We start from the raw sequence: 26,202 nt of genomic DNA, 5'->3' as shown, positions 1-26,202 counted from the left end.
ATTTATCTTTTTGTATATTCACTTATGTCTGGTTCCACAGACCTTAATTTACACTCCCTGGACTACCTATAATAATGCTTCCTTTGGTTCAAGGTTAGTGCTAATCTGGGTATAGGGAAACCAGCTGTGGTTGTTGAAAGGGTTAATTTTACTTATGGATTCGTTGGTTAGCTGAATAACAGTATGGAGCATTTCTATTTGAAATCCTCCAAAAAATAAAATGTAATCCTGATTTATAAAGTAAATGTGTTTGCGCATTAACTATTTACAAAAAGTTATGAAATATAGGCAGCTTTGTTTTGCGTCTCCGTTTTCTCTTCTCCAGTTACGATTTCTTAAGAGATTTTGAGTTTTGAAACTGTTCTAATATTTATTGTTGGAAAAGAGGAGGAACAATATAGTTTTGTTTTTCTTGAATCTACTATGTGAATAGAGGGTTTGTCAGGACAATAATGGCAGACGCACCACAGGAAGTTTTCAAAATGTACTCTACATTTTACAAAAGAAGCATTAAATGTCCCCAAATCTTTAGAAGGTTTTGTCTAAATATGTAAATGAGTTTACATTCAGCAGAACACTTGGAAGAAAGGAGTTCTAAAGCACAGCATCAGTTCTCTGTTGTATGTTTATAAAAAAAAAAAAAAGTAATAAAGGGAGGTTAGAAAAAAAAAGGCCTCATTTTAACTTTGGAATCTGTAGCTCTAACAGTCTGATAAAGGGTTCTTGGAAACCACTAGGCCTCAACCCTGGTGGGCCTGGTGTGTGATCTGAAGCCTGCTGAGCAGAATTTTTCTACTGAGACAAAGGAGTTGCCTAGAGAAGCCCTCAACTTTTATGACTGGGAGAAGAATGTTATTAAAACTGTTAACTGGTGTGGAAAAAACACTAAACAAAAACGTATGAGAGCTATACTTTTTAAAGAAGGTCGACACGTCTGTAATTTTAAATGGTGGAAAAGGCTTTATGGAGTTGGAGTGTTTAGTCATGCTTCACTGGGTCGCTGGCTGTTAATTGTGTTTAGAAAAAATTTGGATGATTTAGGGGTGTTCTTTTAAATGTGAGGTTTCTCAGATGGGACTCCTGCTTTTTATTATTTTGGTCGTCTCAATTTAATTTGGCATGCATTTGGTGAGAAATTGAGTAGTGTTGCTACTGTTGAGGTTCAATAAATGGGTATTTATGGGAAATGTAGTAAATGAGCATGTTCTGAGAAAAACGTTAAGTAGGGGGAAGGCATTCTACTTGTTCTGCATGCAGCCCTGGTGCAAATGATTGAAGTGTTCCCTGGATATTTTCCTGCCTTGATCAACTGAAGCGGTACAAACTCAAGTGAGACTTACTACAGGCTGTAAATCCTGTGACAACAATTCAGAACAACCGGCACCATACCATTTTACTAACAATTCAACAAGATACTGCCAATAACCAGGAGTTGGGAATCCTTTCTCAATTATACCCCATATTGTCTCATTTTAATGCCCCCCCCCCCCCCCCCCAAATAAATAAAAAATAATTAAATAACCAAGGGCAAACATGGACTGTTAAGATCACTGCTTTTGGTCTCATTGAGCCACAGTACTTGTTTGTTTCAAATGAGAAGACGGCCTGGATTAGCAGTGATTACTCGCATTGCAGATTTTACTAATCCTCTCAAGTGACCTTTCTGCAGTAAGAAGCTTGTTTGGTTTCGGGTCAATACAAATCGTTGGTGTCCTCAGTTACTTAAAGCATATTTGCATTTATTATTTTATTTATTTTTTCCTCCCAAGTTTGGAATAGCCAATTATTTTTAGGCTTAGCTCACCGCTACCACCCCCACACTGACCCGGGAGCAGCGAAGATGAACACATGCTGTCCTCCGAAGCGTGTGCCGTCAGCCGACTGCTCCTTTTCACACTCTAGACCCACCATGCAGCCGCCCAAGAGCTACAACGTTGGAGGACAACGCAGCTCTGGGCAGCGTACAGGCAAGCCTGCAGGCTCCCGAACAGACTACAGGGGTTGCTGGTGCGCAGTGAGCCGAGGACACCTTAGCTGACCTAACCCCCCCCCCGGGTGGCGCTTGGCCAATTGTGTGCTGCCCCCTCGAACCAGCAACATTCAGGCTATAAGGCGCATCCTGCAGCCTTTACTGGATGTGCCACTCGGGAGCCCCAGCGTATTAGCATTTTGATGGTACATGGGTGTGATGGCCCCAGGGGAAAGGCCATTGACTTGCAGATACCATTTTGAATGTGTATGCGTAATATATAATGGAGTAATGTACTACAGGAGACGTAGGTATTCTATATAACATGGACAACCTCCCGTCTGTTAAAATCATTATGGGTTCATCATACAGGGCATGGGAGGTAAAGATCAACCTGAATGCAAGCAATCCGCTCACATGTTAAAGTTTCCTTCCATATTTTGTATCTTGTCTCTCATACTGGTGCTGTTCCCAAATAGAATTGATTCAAATTACCTTTTTTTGGAGCTTGGCTGATGGGCATGAAGTGCTGATGTGGATGGAAAAATCAATCCTTTTGTTTTGCCGCGTCTCTATTGATTTGAGAATAACCTCTGGTCATGGTTGTCGCTTGGTGTTTGGCAGTTGTTTTAATGGAAATCTTGAACATATTCCATGTATAAGTACATTTCAGGAGAATGCTCTGAAAAAAACTGATTAAAGTGGAACCGCTATCAAAATGTGTGTTTTGTTAGCCCTGTCGTGTCTTCATGAAGAGTTCTGGTATGATTTTATACCTCTGTTCTTCAGATGTATACCTCTGTTCTTCATTTGTTGCTCAGGGGTGTCCAATCCTGGTCCTGGAGGGCCAGTGTCCCTCCTGGTTTTTGTTCCAACTATGTCCTAAGTTACTTGGAACAATAATTGGTCCAATTAAATAATTTAGAACAGTTGGACACCCCTGTTGGTGATCCCGTTTTAAGGAGTGACAAACCAGAACTCCCATATGTAATCCTATTGAAGTAATCACATTTCTGTAATTAAAACCCAACAACTAATGTAGTGTCATGAGGTTTGGTTTGAGGTAGAAAACCCTTCTGGTGTGCTTTTGGCATTTTCTTTCAAAGGTGACCTGAAGCTACAGCATTCTTCAATTGATATGTGTTGACGAGGACCTGAAGGAATTCACACCCCCTGGGAAGACAGTTTGGGATTAAATGCACATACCTTGTAAAACAGATCAGACACCTGGATAAGCTGTCATCATTTAGAATGGTTGGGGGGAATTGTATTGGAATGATGGACATTGCTGATAAGTGTGTTTTAAAACTGGTACAGCAGTCATTTTAAAGTAGTTTGAGCCAAAGCTTTCTGATAGTTGCCAAGATCCTTTAGGCATGTGTGATCTTAATGATGAACGAAGAAAAAGCCCCTGACAACTTGGCATTGCAGATTTGGCAATGTTTGTACCTCTGAAAGCACACCTGGCTCAGCTGCTCGGGTGAGATTTCATCAGCCAGGTAATTGCTGTTTATTAAAACCAGAAGACTCTCGCAGTTGTGTGAGGGAGGTGTTGTCAGTTTTCTGGCTATTGTCTAGGACAGGGTTTCCCAATCCTGGTCCCGGGGGGACCCCCTGTGTCTGCTGGGTCTCATTCCAACTGAGTTCTCAATTACTTAATCAAACCCTTAATTGAACTGAATGTGCTTAATTAGACCTTTTTAATTATCGGCTCCTGAAAAGTTGCCAATTTTCAATTTACTTATAAAATTGTATAGTTAACTTGAACCCTGCAACTGTTTAAAAGCTGAAAACAATTTTAAAACGTCCAAGCTAATGAATAGTTCAATTAACTGAACTCGGTTGGAATGTAATTATATATATATATATATATATATATATATATATATATATATAAATATATATAAAATATCTCTGCTAATAAATAATTCAGTTGTATACTAAATATATTTAAATAGAAGCTCTCAAGACCATGTTAATGCAGCTTTTCCCAGGATTGTAAAGTACAGCTCTGTAATTCTAGATTTCCAGATCTAGATAGACTAGCCTTTGATTTTGTAAAGGGAAATATACCCGTAATGTTAACTCTTTCAATACATGTGTTTTTACCTGTATGCTACTCCTTTCTGCTTTCCACAGAATGCGTGGTCTTTTCTCCTTGGTTGTTGTCCTGTTGGTGGTTCTGATGGCAGTGACCTCAGAAGCTGGGAAAAATAAGAAAGGTGAGTGACTGTGCATTGTTTCTGTGTGTTCAATTGGAACCTGGGGTGGAACACATGTTTTAATAGTGCCATTCCTTATGAATTTAATTTACATAAAAAGGAATTGCATAGGTCTGCTATGCATTAGCTTCCAGTTTGAAAGCCTGTATTTCTGACCCTTGAATTACTGTTTGTATTGTCTCCAAGAAATGAATCAAGACTCTGAATACTTGCCAGTACCCTCACACAGGCACATTTTAAATAGCGTGAGTTAAATGTAGAGGTCGGTAGTGTCTCCTGACTATTCAATACCTGCATGTAGTCTGTCAGCATTTCAGTTTGTTTGATAGTCCAGAACTGTTTAAACTGAGCACATCTTTCTGAGCATAAACTAAACCTGGTCATATGCTGTTTTTCAGTTTGACTTCAGGCTTTATTCTTATGGGTGCATGCACAAGAGTCTCAGAATGAAATTAAACGCCCTCCCTCAAAAATTGAAAATAAAGCTGATAAATCAGCATATAGAATAAAACCCCAATATACATTGAACTATCCTCAAGGACTGCTGAGGTTATAGAAAGAGATGCTGACCTCCATGTATACATGCATACTGTGCACCTATCCTCATCCCAAGCAGAGCTTGCATTTCAAGGGTCTAGTGCAATACAGGTTTTTACAGAGACATCTCTTCTAATTCCCTGCAGATAAGGGAAAGGGCAAGGGTGGTTCTGATTGCGCGGAGTGGCTCTGGGGCCCCTGTGTGCCAAACAGTGGCGACTGCGGAGTTGGCTCTCGACAGGGCACCTGCAAAGAGGAGACCAAGAAACTGAAATGCAAAGTTCCCTGCAACTGGAAGAAGGATTTCGGGGGTAAGTGGAGGATCTCAGCTGTGTAGAAACAATATCAAATGGAATTCCTTGTTTTGGCGGCCTGATAGTGTACAGGAGTATTGAGCTCGTGGGAATGAGTGATCTACTGTCGACTGCTTTTCAGCGTCGGTGAAAGGTGCTTTTCCCTGTTCTTCCAGCTGACTGCAAGTACAAGTTTGGAAACTGGGGGGAGTGTGACACGGTCACGGGTGTGAAGAACCGTTCTGGTACCCTCAAAAAGGCAATGTACAATGCCGAGTGCCTGCAGACCATTAAAGCGTCCAAACCTTGCTCCCCCAAGACCAAGTCAAAGTCCAAAGGTCTGTGTTCCTTGTTTTGCTTAACTTTCTCATTGTAGATGAGCTTATGCTGTTGCTGCACCTGGCACAATGCATTTGTAAGGTTTCTTAGAGGTCTAATATTAAAAACAATTCAAGTAAAGGTTTGTGTTTGTGGGTAATGTTGTGTTTTTTTTTTTTTTCTCATTATCTGATTTTAGTACTACACTTATCAGCGGTGTTTTAATTTGTATTTTCACCCAGTACTACCCCTTACATTTTCATCCGCTTGTTTTTCAGCCATATAAATAAGGGAGTAGGGCTTAGTCTGCTTGCTAATGGCTTGCTCTCTCAAAAGATAATTGTGACAGTTTTTTTTTTCTTAAAATATGTCCTTCTGTTTTTTTTTCTATCCCTAACAGGCAAAAAGGGGAAGGGAAAAGAGAACTAAAGATGTCTCGGCGATGTAGACGCAATAATTCCATCTTCTCTCTGCTCCAGGCTCCAGCACAATCTTCCTTCCACCTCCTTCTTTACCAGCATTTCGCAACAACTGGCATTGTGAAACTGCTAATGAAGACCTGCCTCCTTTTTCAGAAAAAAAAAGTTTTTACAAGACGTATTCCTTTTGTTAATTGTACAGTACATTTTCCGAAGTTTTTTTTTTTCAGATTTTTTTTTTTTGTAGACTGTCTTGCAAAACACAAATAGGGGAATTGTAAGCGATAGTTTATTTTTTATAATGCTTCATTGAAAGAGAAGAATGGGGGGGGGAGAAACGGATTGTTGGTTAATAAGAATTAATATGGAAAATGCCGATTTTTGTTTTATATAAAATATGAATCGTGATTTGGTTAGTGTAGTATTACTAACAATTCACCAGGGTTAGTCCCTGGTTTGACTTTTTTTTTTGAATTTGCAAAATTGTAAATCCTGACACCACTTTTTTTTTATATATGTACACACACACTTTAGGAGACTTTTTTTTTTTTTAAGCAGTGTTGGGTTATTTACTTCCAGGCATTATTGGGAAGTTATAATTTAAAAGCTTGTGTGCAATTTAGTGTTTTTTTTTTTTTAAGGAGAGAAGTTAGATTTGTGTTTTTTTGTTTTTTGTTTTTTTTTGTTTGAAACTCTTTGCTGAAAACCTATACAAGTGTAATGTAGTGTATACAACTCGCACATTTTGCTGTCCACTGAAACAACTTAGACTAGAATTTTTTTTCAATAAAAAAATCTTCTAAATGTGGGTGAAAGCTTGTTTTCTTTTATTATTATTTTTATTTATTTCTTAGCAGACGCCCTTATCCAGGGCGACTTAGTCGTAAACAAATACATTTCAAGAATCACAGTACATTCAAAAGTAATGGTCCGCTGATCTCAATTGTGGCTCTGCTATTGACTATTCACACTGCAAACCCTTCCAAATAAGAGCTCAACATGCCACTTCATTCACAAGCGTACCAGATGGTATTTCAACAGTGTGAATAAGACTGGAAAAACTCCAAGCCAGGACTCTGACCCTTATCCACTGTGCTAGAATATGGCTTGCCTTATTTATTTTAGGAAGGTCTGACAACTATACTGCAATACATTTTTGTGCAATTGCACCCATTACATTTTTCCTTTCTCTCCTAAACTACCATACATTTATTTTCAGAATTGGGAGTGTTATTATTATTTATAAAGGACAATAAGGGCAGGTTGAAAATCGCTTGTTATATAACAATGTTAATGAATTAACTGCGCCGCTCAGAGCCTGGTTCCAACTAGCCCTAAATTGAACCTAGGTGTTGAAATAAACTGAAGGGTACTGAATTGGTATGTGCTGGGAAAGCTCCAGGGAGTACCACTGGTCATGACCTGGATTCAAATGGTAACCCCTTCCAAATAAATACAAGCACCCAGCAGCAGTCAGTAGACCTTGCGACTTGAATCCTTCTAGGTGCTGCAGGAGCTCACAGGGTGCTGGAGTAATGCATTGAAACGATCCTGCTTGTGTGCTTTGGTTTTAATGAATATATTTCTGACTAACAAATAAAATGAGGAAGCATAACTCGCTGAAGTGAAAAACCTTTTAAGTGCAAAAAATAATTATCCATTCTTGATAGGGAGTGGGGGATCAGAACTGGGAGAAAATATTTGGAGGGTGCTTCTGAAGAATTCTACTAATCAGCTTTACTGGGATCACACCCTAAAAAATACCTGGTTTAAATATTTTTTTTTACCTAATATATAGGTAAGAAGTGTAATTGCAGTTTTCAAAAACTAAACTTACATATAGCAAGTAAACAGCAGCGAGTTTCACCCACAGCCTATGTGAGATCATGCTAATCCTCTGCAACAGTTTGATTCAACGTGAGTAAGAGTGCTTGAGTCTGGCTGTTATGTGCTGCAGTGCTGTGTATCAAAAATAACTTGAGCTGGCCAGAGTTGGGCAAACGGCTAGCGCTGAGAATTTCAATCTGACAGAAGTGCACGAGGGGGATGCAGTAATAAGGACATCATGATAGTTCCTTTTGTGTCGTATCTGCCGTTCCATTCAAATCGCAAAGCCACCTGGAAAGAAAAGATAGTACATTCTCTGAATTGCCCAGGCTTCAGATTGAGAGCTGTTATTGTTGTATGATGTATTGGCATTTCTGTCTTCTCTGGGGTTTCAACAGCTCGGAGATCCTGGCAGTACTGCCTCTGAGTGGCAGCTGTCTTGTTAATGCTGGAATGACTGACACCACTTTGTGTAAAGAAAACAGGATCTAGACTAACTTTTTGCCATATGATTTTGTCTGTCGATTATTGACTTGGATTATGCATTATTTTAATGGAGCTATACTTGCAGCATCTATAACGAAATGCTCAATCATGAGACTTTAGTGATACAGGGTTTCGATGTACAGTATAGGTAAACATATGTTTTGACTAATCTGTGGTCTTAAGTTAGTACCTATATTTTTTCTACTTATGATGCTTAAAAAATACGAAGACAAGAAATACATTTTTAAAATGTGTATATTGTAAATGGTATGGAACAATTGACAGGTAACAGGAATTAACCAAAGATTGCTGCAAATACATTGTAACAATATACTGATCATATATATATATATATATATATATATATATATATTTTAATGATCTATTTTACATAATATTTACATAGCGGTATTTGTGGCATTACATTTAAGATTACAAAGCTGCAACAAATGCATCACCCCAAAGTAAAATATGAGTTTTAACTCAAAAAGGATAGGATGCGTTGCCATAAGTAAACTATGACGGTCTCCTGTAGTTTTTTTTTTTGTACTTGTTTAGATTAATTTAAACACACTTCATCTTCTGAATAGTAGTACCAATTTCAAGATCATGTTCACAGTTTTCAGAACTCTTATTGAAATATAGTAATTGCATTAATTGTTCCAAATCATTTCAACACAGAAAAGTGGCATTTTTAGAAAACGGTTTCCCAGAAACAGCACATCTAATGTATGTACACTGAATGAAGACCCTTAGCAGGATGGTAATAAAGAAACATGAAGCTACCAGTAATGCTTGAGGAATGAGATTGTGTTTGACCACTGACAGCAATACAGTATAAAGGCTGAAGCAGAAAGCAATAATCTGATCCTGGCAATAATCTGCTAGCATTCCTCACTGACAGCTTGTGTACATGAGTTCAAATTGTGCTGTATTCGGAAAAATGCCAGTTAATATATGCTAATGCAATATTTACAAAACCCAATAACAGCTATTTCATTATTTATAGCAAGAGCAACGCACTAATTTCTTTTCTTCTTTTTTTCCGTTTGTTTTGTGACCTTATTGTTCCTAGTCCGGAGAACACCAAAAGGAAAAAAATATGTATTTTAATTTAGGGGAACAACTACATTACATCACTGGCCACATTACCAGGCTTCCTTGGTTGCCTGCTTTGATTGGTTCTTATGTGCACCAAGTTTTACTGGAATTCTTGCAAAGATGCCTGTTCAGTGGTGTACAGTACTTGGGATTATTAAGGATGGCAAATAACAAACTAAAGCACATTTTACTCAAACTACAATCTTGACATCTCCCAGTCCGGTAAATCCACTGCACATGTATAAAGCAATAATGTCTTTTCTGGGAATCCTACACGATGGACCAAAGGCAAAGAATCCAGTTCAGGTCATAAAATGCCAACAGCGATCAAAGTCAATTCATCAAAGCCTCTTTGCTGAAGATCTCTGCTATTGACAGAAGAAAGTTCCCAGGTTTTTTTGCATCCAAGGCAGCTTTATATTTGAACTTGTAAAAGAATATCACTCTGAAATCAGTTCTAAGAAACACAAGGACGAGAGAAGTACAAACATCCAGATACTAGTACACAGGCAAACTTGTAATCATTTTTATGTGCAAGAAGGTCCTCAAATGCTCCTGTTCTGGTATTTACATGTCTTTGTTTCGGTGGGTAAGGGAAATATAAAGATTCAGAGCCTTTTCCTCTGTTCAGTTTTCACAATCTCACATGACATGCTTTTCCTGATGAAACCCGTGTTGTCATGCTGACTGCTGGTTTATAAAACAAGAAGAAAAACTTCCGGAGTATAGGATTTCAGTCCATTCCGAAGTCTACCATCATCAAGGTCATTCACAGAGAATTTGTGAATGATTCGTTTCAGGTACATTTAAAAAAAAAAAATCTTTTGAAAATGAGAAGTTTACTCATTTTGTTTAGAACTGGAATCTGAGAGTCCATCAGGTCGGGTGGTTTGCATGTCTCTCCTTATTGGAAAATTGTTTAAAAAAATTAATTAAAAATAATTTGTAGTTGATCTGGATATTCACGCTGAATACCTTGGGTTAGTTTACATCCACAATTCAGTAGTGTTTGTTCATCTTCTGAAACAAGAGGTGTTTTTGGAAGAACATCAGTGTCCAACACGATATAGACTGAAAATCAATTGAATCGGTCTGCATGCTTGGAGACCATGATGGGCAACTTGTTTTAAGAGTGTCGATCCTTTTGCGACTGTATATTATTGATCTTGGTCTGCCTCTGGAGATTTGCATTGACTGTAATTGGTAGGGATTTTGTATACAGGTGTATTTTATAGATGTATTTACTTTGTATGATGCATGTAATGCCTTCTGTTTCTTTACTCCTGAGGATAGAATATGAGCCAACGATTTACTAAGGATATTCCCTTGGGTTTAGTGAGAACTTGTCTAGGCCCTTGTTGAGTGGATTATGATTGCTTCAGTAGTAGACTTTAACATGTTGCTTTGTAAAAGGCAACAAGAACATGTATCGTTTTAGGGGACTATGGATTTCATTTTCAGATTTAAAATGTCTCAGGCATGTGTAATTTTTTTCATTGATTTAATTGTAATAGCTGAAAGACATTGTTCCATTTAAATCTTTAATAATGCCAATTGGACAGCATTTCCAACTCTGTAGTGTCGACCTCTGCCTGTGCCTCAGAGGTCAATTTTACACCACAGTTATACTGACAGACCTCCATTATACCTGCAACACCAAAAAGAGCAACTTGCTTGATATTTAACTTGTCCGTTTCCATCTGTAGGTCACAGTTAAAGTGCTTTCTTGTTTTAGCCAAAAGCACCCTTAAAGTTACAGGTGGAAAAGTTTCACAATGTATCTCTAAAGCATACATTGAGATTTAATCCACAAGCAACCGTGGATTCCACCAAAAGCTTTAACATCACATGAAAGGTGTAACTGTCCTCTGGTTTACCTTGAACCAATATTCTTGTACTGACACATGAGTATTTTTTTAAAGGTCTTTTTGAAAGTAGCATTGCAAAGGGCATAGCATGCTGGATTGATGGTACTATTAACATAACACAGCCAGTACCCAATAGCCCAAACAGTGTCAGGGACGCAGGATTGGCAAAAAGTGTTGATTAGCACCATTACGTTATAAGGAGTCCATGTTACAATGAAAGCCAGAAGGATTGCGAAGATGGTTCTGGTTACTTTCTTCTCCCTAGCTGCCATCTGCCGCTTTTTTCGGACTTGGCTCCTGGCAATGTTGGCAAACTTCCTAGCCACGGTGCCCTGCCGGTTTACTGGCACAGCGTTGTTTGTGGGTCCAGCCCCTGGAACAATCTCGATGGCAGTGACACACTCGTTCCCTGCTTGTTTGGTGACAATCTGAATCTTGGACCATTTGGAACCAGGGTTAATTCGTGTGGGCTTGGTGCTTTGCCCATCGGGGATGATCTCGCTGTTGGTTTTGTCTTTTGTGCCTTTTGGAGCGAAGTTAGCTGTGCTGGAGTCATTGGAGCTCTCCTTCTCCTCTGGATGGACCGTAGACTCCACCTTTGTGGATGCAGACTCTTCCACTTTCCCGTTCTTTACCGTGTCTGCTGCGCCCGCCTCTGTGTTCAGCTTCGAGGAGTTGTTGTTGTTCTGTTTGATGTGGCTTTTGAAAAAATTAGCTGGCTTTGCTTTTTTCTCTTTCTGCACTTCTGGTTTGTGTCTCCTGACTCGGCTCCTGCTGGCCAGCGAGACGTGGATATACAAGACTGTCATGATCACCACCGGCAGGTAGAAAGCAGCGATCGCCGTCCCAAAGGTCACGGCGGGGTTGGAGAGGAACTGAATGTAACACTCCCTGTCAGGGACGGTACGCTGCCCGACTATGAACTGCCAAAATAAAATAGCGGGCGCCCAGAGGATAAAGGAGAGGATCCATGCAGCAGCAATCATTAGTCCTGCCATCTTGGTTGTCCTTCTGGCCGGATACGTCAGTGGCTTAGTGACACAGAAATAACGATCGAAACTGATGATCAACAGGTTCATCACGGAGGCGTTGCTGACCACATAATCCAGAGCAAGCCAGAGATCACACACCAGCGCCCCTAGTGGCCAGTATCCCTTTATAATGTACACGGTGTACAGGTTCATTGAAAAGGCTCCAATAATCAGGTCGGCGCAAGCTAAGCTGAACAAGAAATAATTGTTGACTGTCTGGAGCTGCCGGTTGACCTTGATGGACAGCATCACTAAGATATTGCCCACCACAGTGACAAGGCTTAGAGACCCGGTCACTATGGCAATGAAGATGAGTTCCACAGTCTTGTAGGGGCTCCCCCATTGCTCCTGGTCTGTGGAGTTGGACGTACCGCTGCTGCTGCTGCTGCTGGTGTCACCACAAGTGATGTTCTCCATCCAGACCTGCAGGGCTTGGCCAGAGAGGTTGTACATGGAGCCTAAAGTGAAGGAAACAAAGGCCTTTCAAAACAAGGATGAAGGACAAACGAACACATGTGAAATACCTGAACTGTGACTTAAAGAATGGAATATTTCATGGATATTTGAAAGTGTCATTTATTTAACTGCAACATAGGTAGCAGTGGATCGTAATTAGCTTGTTGCCAACATTTAAAGTAATTCTATCGAATTAAATAAGGAACGATGTAACATTCCATTGTAAACTGCAGTGCTACTTCCCAGATTGACTATTCACATCATGTGCTGTGGGACTTGTACTCCAATGGTGAATTTGGTACCATGAAGCAACCATTTAAACTTCTTAATATTATTATTATTATTATTATTATTATTATTATTATTATTATTATTATTATTAATAACCAAAAAACAAGTTAAGAATCAATGGCATTTTAATTTTTACATTTTGTATATTCCATGTACTGTAGTTATAAATCTTCCATGCAAGTCTTTGCCGACTGCTACAAACCAACGTAAAACTGCAATCTTCTTACTGATGGAGCTTATGAAAGGATAACTCAACAGAATTCAAGCAGATTTCATTTAAGCTTGAGTGGATTAAAAGCTGCTTTTCCATAATCGGATACGCACACATTTGGTTTCTCTGAATCTGTTTGCATATTCCATTTTCAAAGGGAATAACATTAACTGTAACACAGGTGAGGCTGGGCTGGTGTGAAATCGTATGGGTCCTCTATGCTTTACATGTTCTTAATACTACCCTCTCCAAGGAAGGTGTGTAATGCATAAGCTTAGATACATAATTAAACATATTGAAGATGTCAAGCCTATTACATCCTTCTTTTAAAAGGGGTTTGATGTTTCCAAGTGGAGGGGTGGGGGTATCCAGACATGTCAATTGGCTTCACTGCCTTGTGGCAATTAGCAATCTGACTAACAACCTAACAAGCCTGTGGTATTATTAGCATGGTAGTTTAAATCTCCATAGCTCTCTGTATTCTGGTCAGCAGGGAAAAAAGAGTCTCTTTTGTAGTATTGCTTTCCTTGAAACCAATAAGGGGATATTATGTGTTTTCAGCATTCCTCAATACCAGGATTTGACATATATAATCATATCCTGTGCTGTGGGTAAAGCTAATTCTCATAGTGTAACACTTGCTTGGTTATTTATTTATTTTTAAAATTTAGAATTTCACCTGAACAATCTAAAATCCTCTATATTATCACTCACCCGCCACAAAATACTACTACTACTACTAATAAAAATAATAATAATAATAATAATAATAATAATAATAATAATAATAATAATAATAATAATAATAGACGACACTTTTAGATGGAAATAAGACTTATATTGCATAGCAGCTATACCAATTCCAGGTTTTACTACGAGCTAGTGTGTATAGGTAACAAGCCCAGGTGTGTCTTCCTAAACTCCTAGTAAAAAGCGATTACAGATTTCATGAGGTTGTTTGTTTAAGGATTGTCACATACTGGACACCACATTAAATACAGCCCTAGTGGTCCTGACTCTTTCAGGAGTGGTTTATAAAAGCAAACACTGTTATTGATTTCCCTGTCAAACACAAGCACAAGGAATCCGCATTTCTCACGTTGTGTCAAAGAAATGAAAAGGAAAGAGCTGTATTATCAGGGAGTAACAGCAGACCCATTTTACAGCCAACAGTGGGTTCTACTCATTAGGATGAATTGCTGAAATACGTTGGTTTCCCAGCAGTAACTGGCCTGCACAATCTCGTAATCGCCCTCCAATGGAAGGCTAACCAGCCGACACATTAATTGATGACATGGCCATGACACTGTGATTTTTATTCTGGAATGCAAACACCAGGTTATGATATATAAGGTTTTCTTGCTAGGATTATGGTATGTAGATGCCAAACCCCATTAGACAGAAACAATAATGTAAGTTTTATAAAGATTATTTTTTCTGCATATAATTGCTTTGCACTTGGATATTCCATCAAAGAAACACACGTACGTTTTTGATTGATCATAGGTATGCATAACACTATTTATTACGTCTAATGAAAGCTAAATTAAATTGCGCTTTGCAGGAGTTTAACTTTACTATTAATGTTTTATTTATTCTTAGTCAAAATGTAGCTTTTTTGTACAATTTGTTACTATGTGTGACAATGTGGTTATTCAACACTGAAACTATTCACAATATCTTTATTATATTGACCATTTTATTGACCTTGTGTTTTTGTTACTCAATGGATTTCTAAATTAACAACACTAACACTTTGAACACAATGACTTACAACACCCAGTTTTTGTGTATTTACCAGGATAGTTACCTTCTGTTTTTAGGAAGGGAGCCCTCTGCTGGTAAACAGTTGAATTCAAGAAATGCAGACAAAATCTGTGCATTTCCTATTCTGTGGCAATTAGCAATCTATTCTGCATCTGCTGAGCAAAACATACACCTGGCACGATTCCGCCAAACATAACACCTGACATATTTTAAGTTTTAATTTTAGCAAATCTAGACTGCTACACTAACAAAAAAAAAAATCACCATGAACTGACTGCTTTACCACAGTCAACCTATTTACTGTGCTTTGCCATACACATATTTACCATGCCATGTTTCCACTATACCTTGCTGTGCTCCCTTACATATGCTAGTCGAGACTGCATTATTCTTTAGGGAAGCGCATGATAAAATACCATTTACAGATACAATGAATCATGATTTTTTTTATATACATTTTTAAATGATTGTGTAAGAACCTTTAAAATCACATGCAAGACCTTTTTTTTCTTTTAATATGTAAAGATACAGTAGATCTTTCAAGTTAAAAATACATCTAAGGAAGAATCTCTTTGTAAGCTTATATTTTATCTTGGCAGGCTAGGTTTGAATATCTGGTTCTTTTTGATTCTCTATAGGCTGGTGGGCCACATTTTTCCTTGATCTCTGTTGTTTATTGGTCAAGATGGCCAGAAGACATTGCACGGGATACAATACACTTGAATAAAATGAATTATTTAATTTTACAACTGACTCGTGTTAGAGTATGTAACCCTAATCATCGTTAGTGAAACATAAATAAGTTCTTTAAGAATAAATAACAATGACTTTGAAATGAGGCTAGTGTCTCCTTATGTCTAGACTATTTCACCCGGCTGAAGAATTACATTCATTTCCGAACAACTATAAATCTTTCCAATGGCGCTTTGCTATTAAACCTCAATGAAGGATATATTGCCAGAGAAGTTATTTTACGCAGTATGTCTGACTTCGTTTGGGGTCTTATTATTACACAGAGGGGATGAAATACAGTGTGTGTCCGCCTCCTACAAGGAGAATGGAGTATAATGTTCTCATTATTAATAGTCTCTCAGACACTTTAACTACTGAAGCTTGACACTTGAAATGTGGTTTTGAGGTCATTTTTCCATGTGATAGTATTAAACATATACTCTCTCTCTCTCTCTCTCTCTCTCTCTCTCTCTCTCTCTCTCTCTCTCTCTCTCTCTCTCTCTCTATATATATATATATATATATATATATATATTGTTTTGTGTATCGTCACCAGTAATGTTGTTCATCTCAATAATGAGTACAGCTGTGCGCATGTGTAGCCATTCTGTCTGACAACTGTATAAAATGCAGTTGCTCCTTTTGTTTTCATATCGGGCCCATGCACCAAGTATGTCTGTGGATAAGTGCACACCTGGCTGACGTGGTTAAGAGGTGTATAGACAGCTGCAGTACAACATAGTCTTTAAGGTTAGGATGAGGTTAAACAACCATAATAAAAGCCTGAATGGGGTTGCAATGGACTTTGCTTTCCTCATCTCCTCCACTTTCTTCTACATATGTGCCATTTCCATGTAGTATAGGCGTAGCTCCCCCCCAACCCAAACCCCCTCCCCCCCCCCCCACACACACACACAAGGGACAGGTCACATTCATAAACCATTAGTATGGTGTTAAGTGCTCTGTACACGTATCCTGTACACTTAGGACCATGCCCGTAATGCATTATAATCATATGTGCAGTTGGGAAAAGGGAACTTGAGACCAAAGGAGAGTAAACCCTTTCCTATGTAGATTTAACAATTGCACTAAAGCCAGTAACATTACAAGACAGTACTACACCGTTTTGCCATGATCCCAACATTGAAGAACCTTTGTTCTAAGAAGCCTGAGGCTTTTTAAATGAAGCAGTCCCAGCTGTGTGAAACTGGTTTAGCTATGGCCTGTGTGCTTATGTAGGTTAATAGCCAGGCATAGTCCAGCTGAACATATGTCACTAGAGACACCCCTGCATTCCTCAGGATAAAATCGTTTTTTAGTCAATTTGATGCTGGCAATGCTGAAACTCGAGATCCTAGGGGAGGATCTTGAATAAATAATATTGCAATTGTGTCTGCCTTGAAAAAAAGAAGGGAAAGAGTGGACTTTTTTCATGTTCTGATGTCTGTTCCAGAAACCCCTTTCTTAAATTGTAATTGTGAACTGCTTCCAAGCACGCTAGTAAAGACTGTCATGTAGAAAGCTGTCCCTTAATGCCAAAGACAAATTAGTTCAGGATAAATCATTCTGAGAATGCATATCCTTCCAACAAGTAGTTTAATGGAAATTATTTCCAGCCCTTTACACCTAAGAGAGTGATAAATATTCAACAAGGCTGGTGCTGCCTCACTGTACATATTACAAACACACTACTCCCCTTAATAAAAAGGTAGAGCTCCTGGGCGTCATTTAGACACAGAAGGCTGGGATCCTTTACATCCACAAGTTATAAAAGCCTATAATACTGTTACTGGTAACACTTTAAAATAATTGCCGCAAATTGATAATGAATTCTGGCTGAATGCCACAGGAATAACACTCTGAATATCTTATGGAGTTCTGAAATAACTGATTTTGAATTCAGCCCTGTTGATTTCATGCGGATTTAATTACTCGTACTCATTCTATGTTACTTTTGTAACAGATTATGTTGATCACATGTATAAAACATGCATTCATACCCTCTTCCTCACCCACCAGGGGATTGTGAGAAAGAAGCGTCAATTCATACATGAATTAACACTGTAGTAGCTCATTCTTCTTCACATCTCCACCTTTGAAACTAAGGCTGTAACAATAAAGCACAAAACAATGGATGATAAACTCTGATGTATGTTTTAAAAATAGATTACGCTTCACAGTGGCTAGTGCTCCTATAGTACAAATATAATTATCCCTATTCTTTTCATAGTTTTTGTAACACTAGCACACTTGGATGTATTAAAATAAGATGTCAATTAACATGAAGAAATCTAATGTGCACCTCAATGATCACGAAACCGCAAACTAATACGTGCGGTAATACGCATGCTGTTCACCATATAGAGTGCGACAAATATTCAAACATGGACCCTTTTGCACTGATCATATCCTTCTATGGACCTTAACCAGGGATGGAAACAAAGTGACTTCAGCAATGGTAACTTGGCAGACACGGGGGCACAGCATAGAAATGATTGGCACACAACAGAGGAGCATGGAAAGGCAGAGTTTCTATGTAATCTGCAGTTAAAAACTCCACCTGCAGAAAACTGAAGTGTTCTTTATCAGCGAAATCGGGTTTACGCGGAATCGTTTTTTCCAACTCAAAACAAATGGTTCCTGCTGTCGATGTACGGCTCGCTAACACTCTGTTTGTAAAAAGCTGTGAGATGTTGGAATGAATAGCCGTTAATGGCCCAGTGTTTGCTGCTCTTATTTGCCAGAGCTAAATGTAATTGTGGCTTTTGGAATAGAGTAATCTGCACTACGATACGTTGCACAATTTGAAACATAAAACACGGCAAAATGATGAATGCTACAGGGTGAGTGACTCTTGAAGAGCCTCACCCATTAAAGAATTGAATGTTTCATGTTCAGCTAAACACAGGGAGCACAGCATGGAATTTTCATGTTAGTTGCAAACATTGATATCATAGAACTACATTGATGATCATGTATGTCCTATGCTCTTCTCCACATGCTAATGTTTTGTGAATGTGGCCGACAATAGCCTAAAATGCACCCCCTCAACCAACACCCCAAAAACAAACATACATATAATATTGAAAAAGGTACAGCTGTACATGGAGGATGCTTGTACAAGAACGTGAACTCCACTGCTCCTCATAATAAGCAGTGTCTAAAGCTGTCTGAACCTGCTGCTTGTTTTCCTTAATCCATCACTTGTCCTCAAAAATGGAGCAAACCCTTCATCCAATAGCTGTCTGTTCTGCTGTGGTTTGGTTTTGTGTTTCTGCCTTTCTCTACTGAGGGCTGCGTTTTTGCTTGGCAAGGGAATTAATGTATACAACGAGCATTGAACATTGTGTGACTGAAGTGCAGGATGAACTTGGTATTCAGCGTCTGTAAACATCTAGGTGTGGACATTTTCATTTGCTTGGCTATGTTTATTCAAAATTCACAAGTACAATAACTGCATCCGGAATTTGCATCCAATTAGAAGTAGAATTATGAGTGGGATCCATTACACCAAATGAATATACATTTCTCTGAAACCTTCATTTTCTTGTGTTCTATAAAGAAGCATTTTTAATATTAAACCACAGGGTTCTTTATTGATCAAAATATAACCATTAGTGTTCAATAATTAGATGCTACAAATATGAAGACCCTAAATGTGGTTCTAATGGTTCTGTACAGAACTCTCGCAGTAACCCCTTTTCTAGCGTGTCGTATAGCTACATAACAGCAGAAAGCATAGCAAGCAGTGCTTCAAGCAAACAGCTTAAACTAACATTTGGTCCCACCAGACTTGCACCTTCACTTCCTCTTCTGTGTTACAAAGTTAGTCATCTGCTGTGTCCCTACGGTAGGATGCAAATGGGAAACTTAAGAATGACTGATGCTGGATGCTCTGTAGACTGGAAATATAAGATTTCTTTTCACGCTTTAAGGCTCCCTGTATGAACTGTATATTCTAATTGGACTATTTAATCCCCTTGATAACATTGCCTGTTGTTGAATCTCATGTGAATTATTATTATTATTATTATTATTATTATTATTATTATTATTATTATTATTATTATTATTAGAGATAGAACTGACTGCATTAATTTAAAAATGCTTTTAAGACTAGCAGAGCTTGCTCCATTGTTGACAGCAGATCCAAATTTAGGAAGGAGCCCAAGGGATCACTCTCTTCTTCTCTTTCAGACTTGTTTCCCTGTTTGAAAATGAAAATTCAACCACCTCCTCTGAATGTACAAATCCTGCCTTTTCTTTTATAGAAATGTTCCTTTTTTAACATATAAACATGTCTTGCACAGCCTGAAGCCATTTTCAAAGTGATGCTTACTGTACAGCGTTCATATCTGCTTCCTTGTCATCACAATGGCAAAAGGAGGACCCCTGCAGTCCCTCATTCAGAGGTTCAAAGTCTGGGCAAAGTGCATAGCCAGGGGATCAGTCATAGCCGAGCAGTGTATTACTGCATTAACATGCTTTATAACATACAGTATAAAAATCAAACTGTAGTAAAGAATGAAAACTGCCTTTTAAGTCTATTCTGGGATGTGTAACAAAGTCCTGTGATCCTCATCTTGGCTAAATCTTTTTGCACGATATATGCAAGTACACAGTTGTATCAGAAAAGGGTTAGGGTTAGGGTTATATCATGCAAAAACATTTACACATTAAGTGCATGGTAACTATGCACAATAGCATTGTAATTAAGTATGCATGTATTTACTAAGTAACTACTATGTAAATACACAGTAATTTGAGTGTTACCATTGCTTCTAATCCCTTGATTACTGTTATCTCTGAGAAACGAATGAGAGATGCGAGGGTTTTAAATAAGAATGCAATGACTCTCCACTCACTCTGACAACGCACCACTTTGCTGTCCTTCACAGTGTGCCTTTGGACATTGAAATGCTAATGTAAAGCAACACCGTCTATTCAGATTTCTGTTTATATGTGTAAAGCATCTGCTTTCCATCTGCTGTAGCTCTCCTGTGCTCGGTCCCCAAAGACAGCAAGGCAACACATAAGCCATACACAGGTGTGTTAGCTCTTGTCATAGTTTGATATCCAAGCTAGGACATTAAGCTCTGTCTTGGTTTCAGAAATATCTAAGCAATCTGGAGACATGGTAATGGAAACTGAAACTCCTATCATTCCTAAATCAAGTTCTCTTCCAATCCTTGCTTGCCACTATATCTGTGACCAAAAGACAAGTATCCTAGGTTACTGTATGTCATCCACAAGCCCTGTTACAACATTGGTGTTTTTGTTACGAATGTAAATAAATAAATAAATAAATAAATAAATAAATAAATAAATAAAAATGCCTGCCAATCCTGAGATTATATATATATATATATATATATATATATATATATATATACACATTTTTAAAACTGTATATCTCACTACACATTTCAAACTAATTGACTTAGTTCCAAGCTTAGGGCATTGAAACCGTATGTACTAATCCCTGCACTCTCAGAACCTCCCAAAAGGGGTACATAGTGACCCCTGCAGGTTTAAAACTACATTGCGGCAGATTAAATAACAAAAGAAAAAAAAAGCTTTAAAAAACAATTTCCCCATTAAACTTTATTTTATTAATGTACTGTACTTCATCACACTGCAAAGGGATTTGTACTCACCTGAAGGCTATGAATATGTAATTTTTTTTTCTCCAGACTTGAAACATCCGTGACAGGCTAATGCAGAGGAATTCAGTGACATACAATCTGGGTTACTGCTGAGACTGGATGGAGATGTATGCTGGAGGGTGTGCAAATGTGCGGCTTAAAAAACAGAGATGAATTGCATTATTTCATAGTGTTAACTAGGTTTCTTCGGTTCTACCAGCTGCCTCTTCAGATATGAAGACTTTAATAGGACCCTGATGGGAAAGCACTTGCGTGAATCAGCTACTTTGACCATTATTACTTTACATGGGGCATAGGCAAGCTTCACCTTTGGATGACTAGCTGAGTGCAAATTGTAGCTAAAGACTGGCTGTGGCTCTAAACACTAACAAATGATTTATTTTCAGAGAGTGTGAGAAGGGCACAGCTGTGAAAAAGGGAACCACCCTGTTTTATAGTTCTTTTTATAAAATGTTGCATATCGTATTTGGGGTTATAGTAAGAGAATAAAGGTGCTGAAACTGAATGCCACTCATTAAATTGAGTATTTTGGAAAATGGTCATTGAGTTATATTAAAACAGTGTGTAAATTAAGTGGCTTATTCTGAACATGCTATGGAGCCCTTCAGATACAGTTTGTCACAGATTTTGAACTGCATGAATACTTTTTGATGCAACTGTATTTCTCTGCAGATGCTTGAACTCTATTTAGCAAGGCCAGCCTAGCATTAGCTGTTCTCCCTCGGGCTCTTTAATTTCCCAACACACACAGTTGTAGTTTGTTAATAATGACGTGGTTCTATTGGGACACACTAAACACTCCAGCAATGTCCCTCTGTGGTCAGTTAATGGCCAACCTTCCACTACCATGATAATAAAGTAAACCTGACTGCAGACAGGAGACATTTAGAGTACAGGACTTATTAATGGACCTTGGGAATGGGGGATGAGATAGGCATGATAGACTGGTTCGTTTAACCCATTAAATGACTGATTATTCTGTTTAGTCATTTGGATCTAAAAAGTGTCACAGGCCCTTTGTCTCTGAAATTGTGCAGGAGGGTTAGTAAGTAAGTGTGTGTGTGTGCATACAGTGTACGGTGCATTGATTCTCGGAACAAGTCTGTAATTACATAGCTATAACTATAGCCATGCTGCTCATTTGCAGAGTTATTAGATGACATACATTCATTTCTTAATGTTGCCGTCTAAGAAACATGCAGGTCATTATGTAATGTAAACCAGTACAGAGAAAACCAAAATACAGAAGACAATTGGATCAATTTCAAAGAAACTGGACAACAAATGTAAGAGCACCTGTGTGTCTAAGCCAACACCGTGGTGGTCTTGCTTCTAGTCATTTCAGTTCTATTGCAGGTGGACGCTAGATCAGCTGCTGTGAGTCCCACAAGGTTTGGTTTTTGGTCCTCTGCACTGCTGTTTCTTACTATTGTCACCTGACAGGCACCATACTTTAGAGACCTAATCCAAGGTTGATGTTAAAACCCTACAATTCTGCCTCCAGCCGGGCATTACATTTACAATTTGCACTAATTGCCAGTTGTCTTTATGGTGCCTGGGCGTCCAGGAGTATGCTTTACAGTTTGTTTCTGGTTTGCTGTCAGGAGCATGTCTTTGTTGAGACCTCTGCTCTCTAAAGAGACTGCATGCAGCTTTGATATCAAGACTGGGTTACATTATTTCCCTGTTTTATTCTTGGGTGATTCTGGAAGCTTGAGGTTAAATCTCCACCCATTATTACATTAAACCCCATGGCTCAGACATGTCTTTAAATGTAGTAGTATCTCTAGGGTATTGCTTGTGAAGAACCCTGGCATGCTTCTACAAGTAACACAATCCTGTTTGAATGCATTTCGATTTCGTAACATCAATGTGACCTACCAAGAGGTGTACTCAACTATACAATAACTAGTAGTTCATCAAAATAAACATATTGCCGTAATTTGTTATTTTAAATGGTGGACATTTAATCAGATACTGTTTGATACGGTTTCCTAATCCATCTGCTGTATTCCGTATTAACATGAAATACATTTGATACTGTACCAAATCCTAATATTTCCACCCTGTCTCACGCATTTCATCTACATTATACTGACGTGCAATTCTATCATTTGTCGCCCTTCTGTTTCTTTGGTGAGGGGGAAAAACAAAATCACAATCTCAGTCTCGCTTCTTTCCAGTTTTTTTTAACATCCTCCCATTGCATATAAAGTAATTTTGTGTGAAGTGTATTGATATGAATTGGCATAAAAACAAGCGACGTATCCAATTAATAGCATAGAGTAGTGTTTTGTTTTTTTTTAAATCTTGTGAAAGGCGTTAACTTCAGCATAATATTGAAATAATTAATACTAAAATTGGCTGATCGCTGTCAACTGCTTTCTACTGGTGAATGTTCCAACTCAATTAAATCCAAAGCCATGGATACATATATGTGTGTGGAAAGAAAGGGTTGCTGCTTTGCTGAGTATTCTAGATGTGGAAACTATACACGCATAGGAAAAAAAGCTTAAGTTTTTAACATCAATTTATTAAACAAAAGGTATATAATTAACCACACCCTACATAGTAATTATGGTTGCGGTAATGACAAATAATAACATTTTTATATAAGGGTTACCATGAACAACAAATCGGATTTCACAAACAACAACAAACAAAGAACCAAACAGCTGTGCCGTATTTGTTTCATCCTGATTTAACCATTACAAAAAAAAAAAAAAAAAAAATGTGTTTGCCTAATTATGAGGAATATTCTGGAAAGTGCAGGTATAATTTTACAGGTGTGATCACTAGTGAAGTTGGGTACGCTTTTATTGCTTTGCAGGCTTGGCAGATCTCTGAATATATGGGCTTGTTTTTGGACTGACTGTTGAGCTTGGGTTACACTGGTTCACCCCATTTAGACACTATATACTATGTAGGTGCTGGCTTGTGTAAACGTGAGGTGCTTTTTGAATTACTTTAGAATATTTGAATGGATTTCGCCAGTATGTGGTTGTTGTTAAAATAGACTTGTCGAATTTTCTATTAACCGCCGCCACAGCCCCCGTTTCGGTTAATACTTGCCTAGGGTAAGGTCGTTTGGTGTTGGGTCTGCCGATGTACCCATTTTAAACATAGTAACACCAAAAACAAAGTCCTTTAACGGGGACAGAAGCCGTCTCGCATGATTTCTGATAACACACAAACAGTATGTAACCAACATTTTCAACACACAAGCAGTGATTTAGCGATCTAAATTCCGCTGTCAAGCCGTTTTGCGACTTCGATGTTCTGTTTCCACTTTCTGAAACCCATCCTGCACTATAGAAAAGCGCGACCAGGGGTGAACCATGTGGGTTCTTATTGGTTTCTGCTATAGGAGTTATTCAAACAGAAAAGCAAACCAAATGAAACTAACATTAGTTTGCTTAATGGAATCACTGAGGGTTCAACTAGACGATACTTCATATCTGACCCCCCCCCCCCCCCATTCTCCCGTTATAATTAGAGATTGTACTGAACGTATTTGTTTGTATATTACAGTTCCTAGAGTATACTGCCGTACATACAATGATATATTACAGGACACTATGGTGTTTTTGGACGGTACTGTAATATTGGGAGGGGGGGGGGTTACATGTTTTACTATTTAATAAAGGTGTTAAAACTGGATTGTCATTTCATCAGCACTACTAATCTGTGCGCATCTTGATGTCAAAGCTCGATGTTGTGGTATAAAGCTTTGAGATTCCACACATATTCGCTTAAAGTGGGGACCAACCAGACCGAAAGCACCCCCCGCCCCAATGCAAAGAATACGACTACAACGACACACAATTGGTCTTAACAGAAAATAGATATACTGTCACCATGACCACTTTCTGTGCCAAACACTTCTTGCTGTATTTAGTAGGAAACTCAATTAACTAAGAACGAGATTTGCTTTAAGTGGCTCTGTTTCTGAGAAATGAAAGGAGTTATTTTTTCTATCATTTATTGATTTTGGTTCCGATCATTTCATATCTGTTCACATGGAACAAGTATAAGTAGCACCCAAGGGTACCTAAATGCATAAAGACGGAATCATCCGGAGCCATTAGTTTCTACTGAACCCACTGTGTTGTATTCATTTTCCCCCTTGATTTGAAAGAGAAAATATCTTTTTTATTTGTCATCTGAAGTGAAATGTGTTTCAAATGGTCATAGCAATGTGTGTAAATCAGTAAAGCGACACAACCTTCGCTTAATGTAACACAAATAATTATCCCCGAAAGTTATTTATTGCAAAGTAAGATGCATTTTTGTGCTAATAAAACATATTTATATTTCTTTAACCGTGTGCATATATGGTGCATTATGTTTGCATTTGAAACACACGCACGGACAGATGAAAGCCATTGAACATTATAGTTGTTAAATGATAGGCAGAGATTAGTAATACATTCTATACACAATAAATGTTTTACTACAATATAGAATTAAAAAAAACATACGAGGTGTTTATTGCTAATCTTATTTTAAAATAAATTTCTATTCATTCAATGTAACCGCACACATGCGTGTCACACTGTCCTTTTTCAAAATACCAGATTGAATCTTAAATGGTTTATCAGACTGAAAAAAAGCAAACTTACCGGATAAGTTCCAAGGTGTTAACCCGTCTGCTCCAGTAAGGTTACTGCAACTCATGTTGCATCTTTGTTTTCCAGTTGTTTTAGCAAGCAGAATTTCCTGTTTAATTAAACAATCTAAAAGTTATTCAAGCGAATGCAGAAGAATATATATATTATATATATATATTTTTTTTTTTTGGGGGGGGGGGGGGGGGGGTACAGGGAGGGGAGATAAGTTTTCATCTGAAGAATAATTCCTTTGAATTTTGGTTTCTTTTCTTTTATTTTACTCTCCTATGAGAATGACCAGTGCAAGTTACTTATCAGCCTGACGAGAGAACCAAAGTGCCAGCTACCTTCACACCGCGCCAGTACAGATCCCACTCATCTTCTATGATCAGAAGCAG

General features: G+C 38.2%; 2 protein-coding genes across 2 annotated transcripts in view; one reads left to right on the top strand and one right to left on the bottom strand.

The window, feature by feature from the left end:
• The window catches only part of mdka (midkine a), a 10,333-nt gene extending 3,767 nt beyond the window's left edge, over positions 1 to 6,566 (top strand). Inside the window, exons 2-5 of the mRNA XM_034053952.3 lie at positions 4,109 to 4,191; positions 4,875 to 5,039; positions 5,198 to 5,359; positions 5,740 to 6,566. Coding sequence (XP_033909843.1) covers positions 4,110 to 4,191; positions 4,875 to 5,039; positions 5,198 to 5,359; positions 5,740 to 5,768 — 438 coding nt within the window. The 5' untranslated portion in view covers position 4,109 and the 3' untranslated portion in view covers positions 5,769 to 6,566. The remainder of the gene's footprint in view (positions 1 to 4,108; positions 4,192 to 4,874; positions 5,040 to 5,197; positions 5,360 to 5,739) is intronic.
• Positions 5,952 to 26,202, bottom strand: chrm4a (cholinergic receptor, muscarinic 4a). Its single transcript, XM_034053951.3, has 3 exons — positions 26,152 to 26,202; positions 25,817 to 25,913; positions 5,952 to 12,529 (listed from the first exon to the last, which is right to left on the bottom strand). The coding sequence occupies exons 2-3, from the start codon at positions 25,869 to 25,871 to the stop codon at positions 11,046 to 11,048; spliced, it is 1,539 nt and encodes a 512-aa protein (XP_033909842.2). The 5' UTR covers positions 25,872 to 25,913; positions 26,152 to 26,202; the 3' UTR covers positions 5,952 to 11,045.

This window comes from Acipenser ruthenus, chromosome 27, assembly GCF_902713425.1.
Source record: "Acipenser ruthenus chromosome 27, fAciRut3.2 maternal haplotype, whole genome shotgun sequence".
Taxonomy (NCBI): domain Eukaryota; kingdom Metazoa; phylum Chordata; class Actinopteri; order Acipenseriformes; family Acipenseridae; genus Acipenser; species Acipenser ruthenus.
This window is presented reverse-complemented; position numbering and strand designations above follow the sequence as displayed.

Bases quoted from the DNA above. Each gene is read 5' to 3' on its own strand.
- chrm4a (XM_034053951.3), bottom strand. From the start codon at position 25,871: ATGAGTTGCAGTAACCTTACTGGAGCAGACGGGTTAACACCTTGGAAC. The intron at 12,530-25,816 runs GTAAGTTTGCTT...CCTTCACTTTAG, and splicing joins AACACCTTGGAACTTATCCG to GCTCCATGTACAACCTCTCT.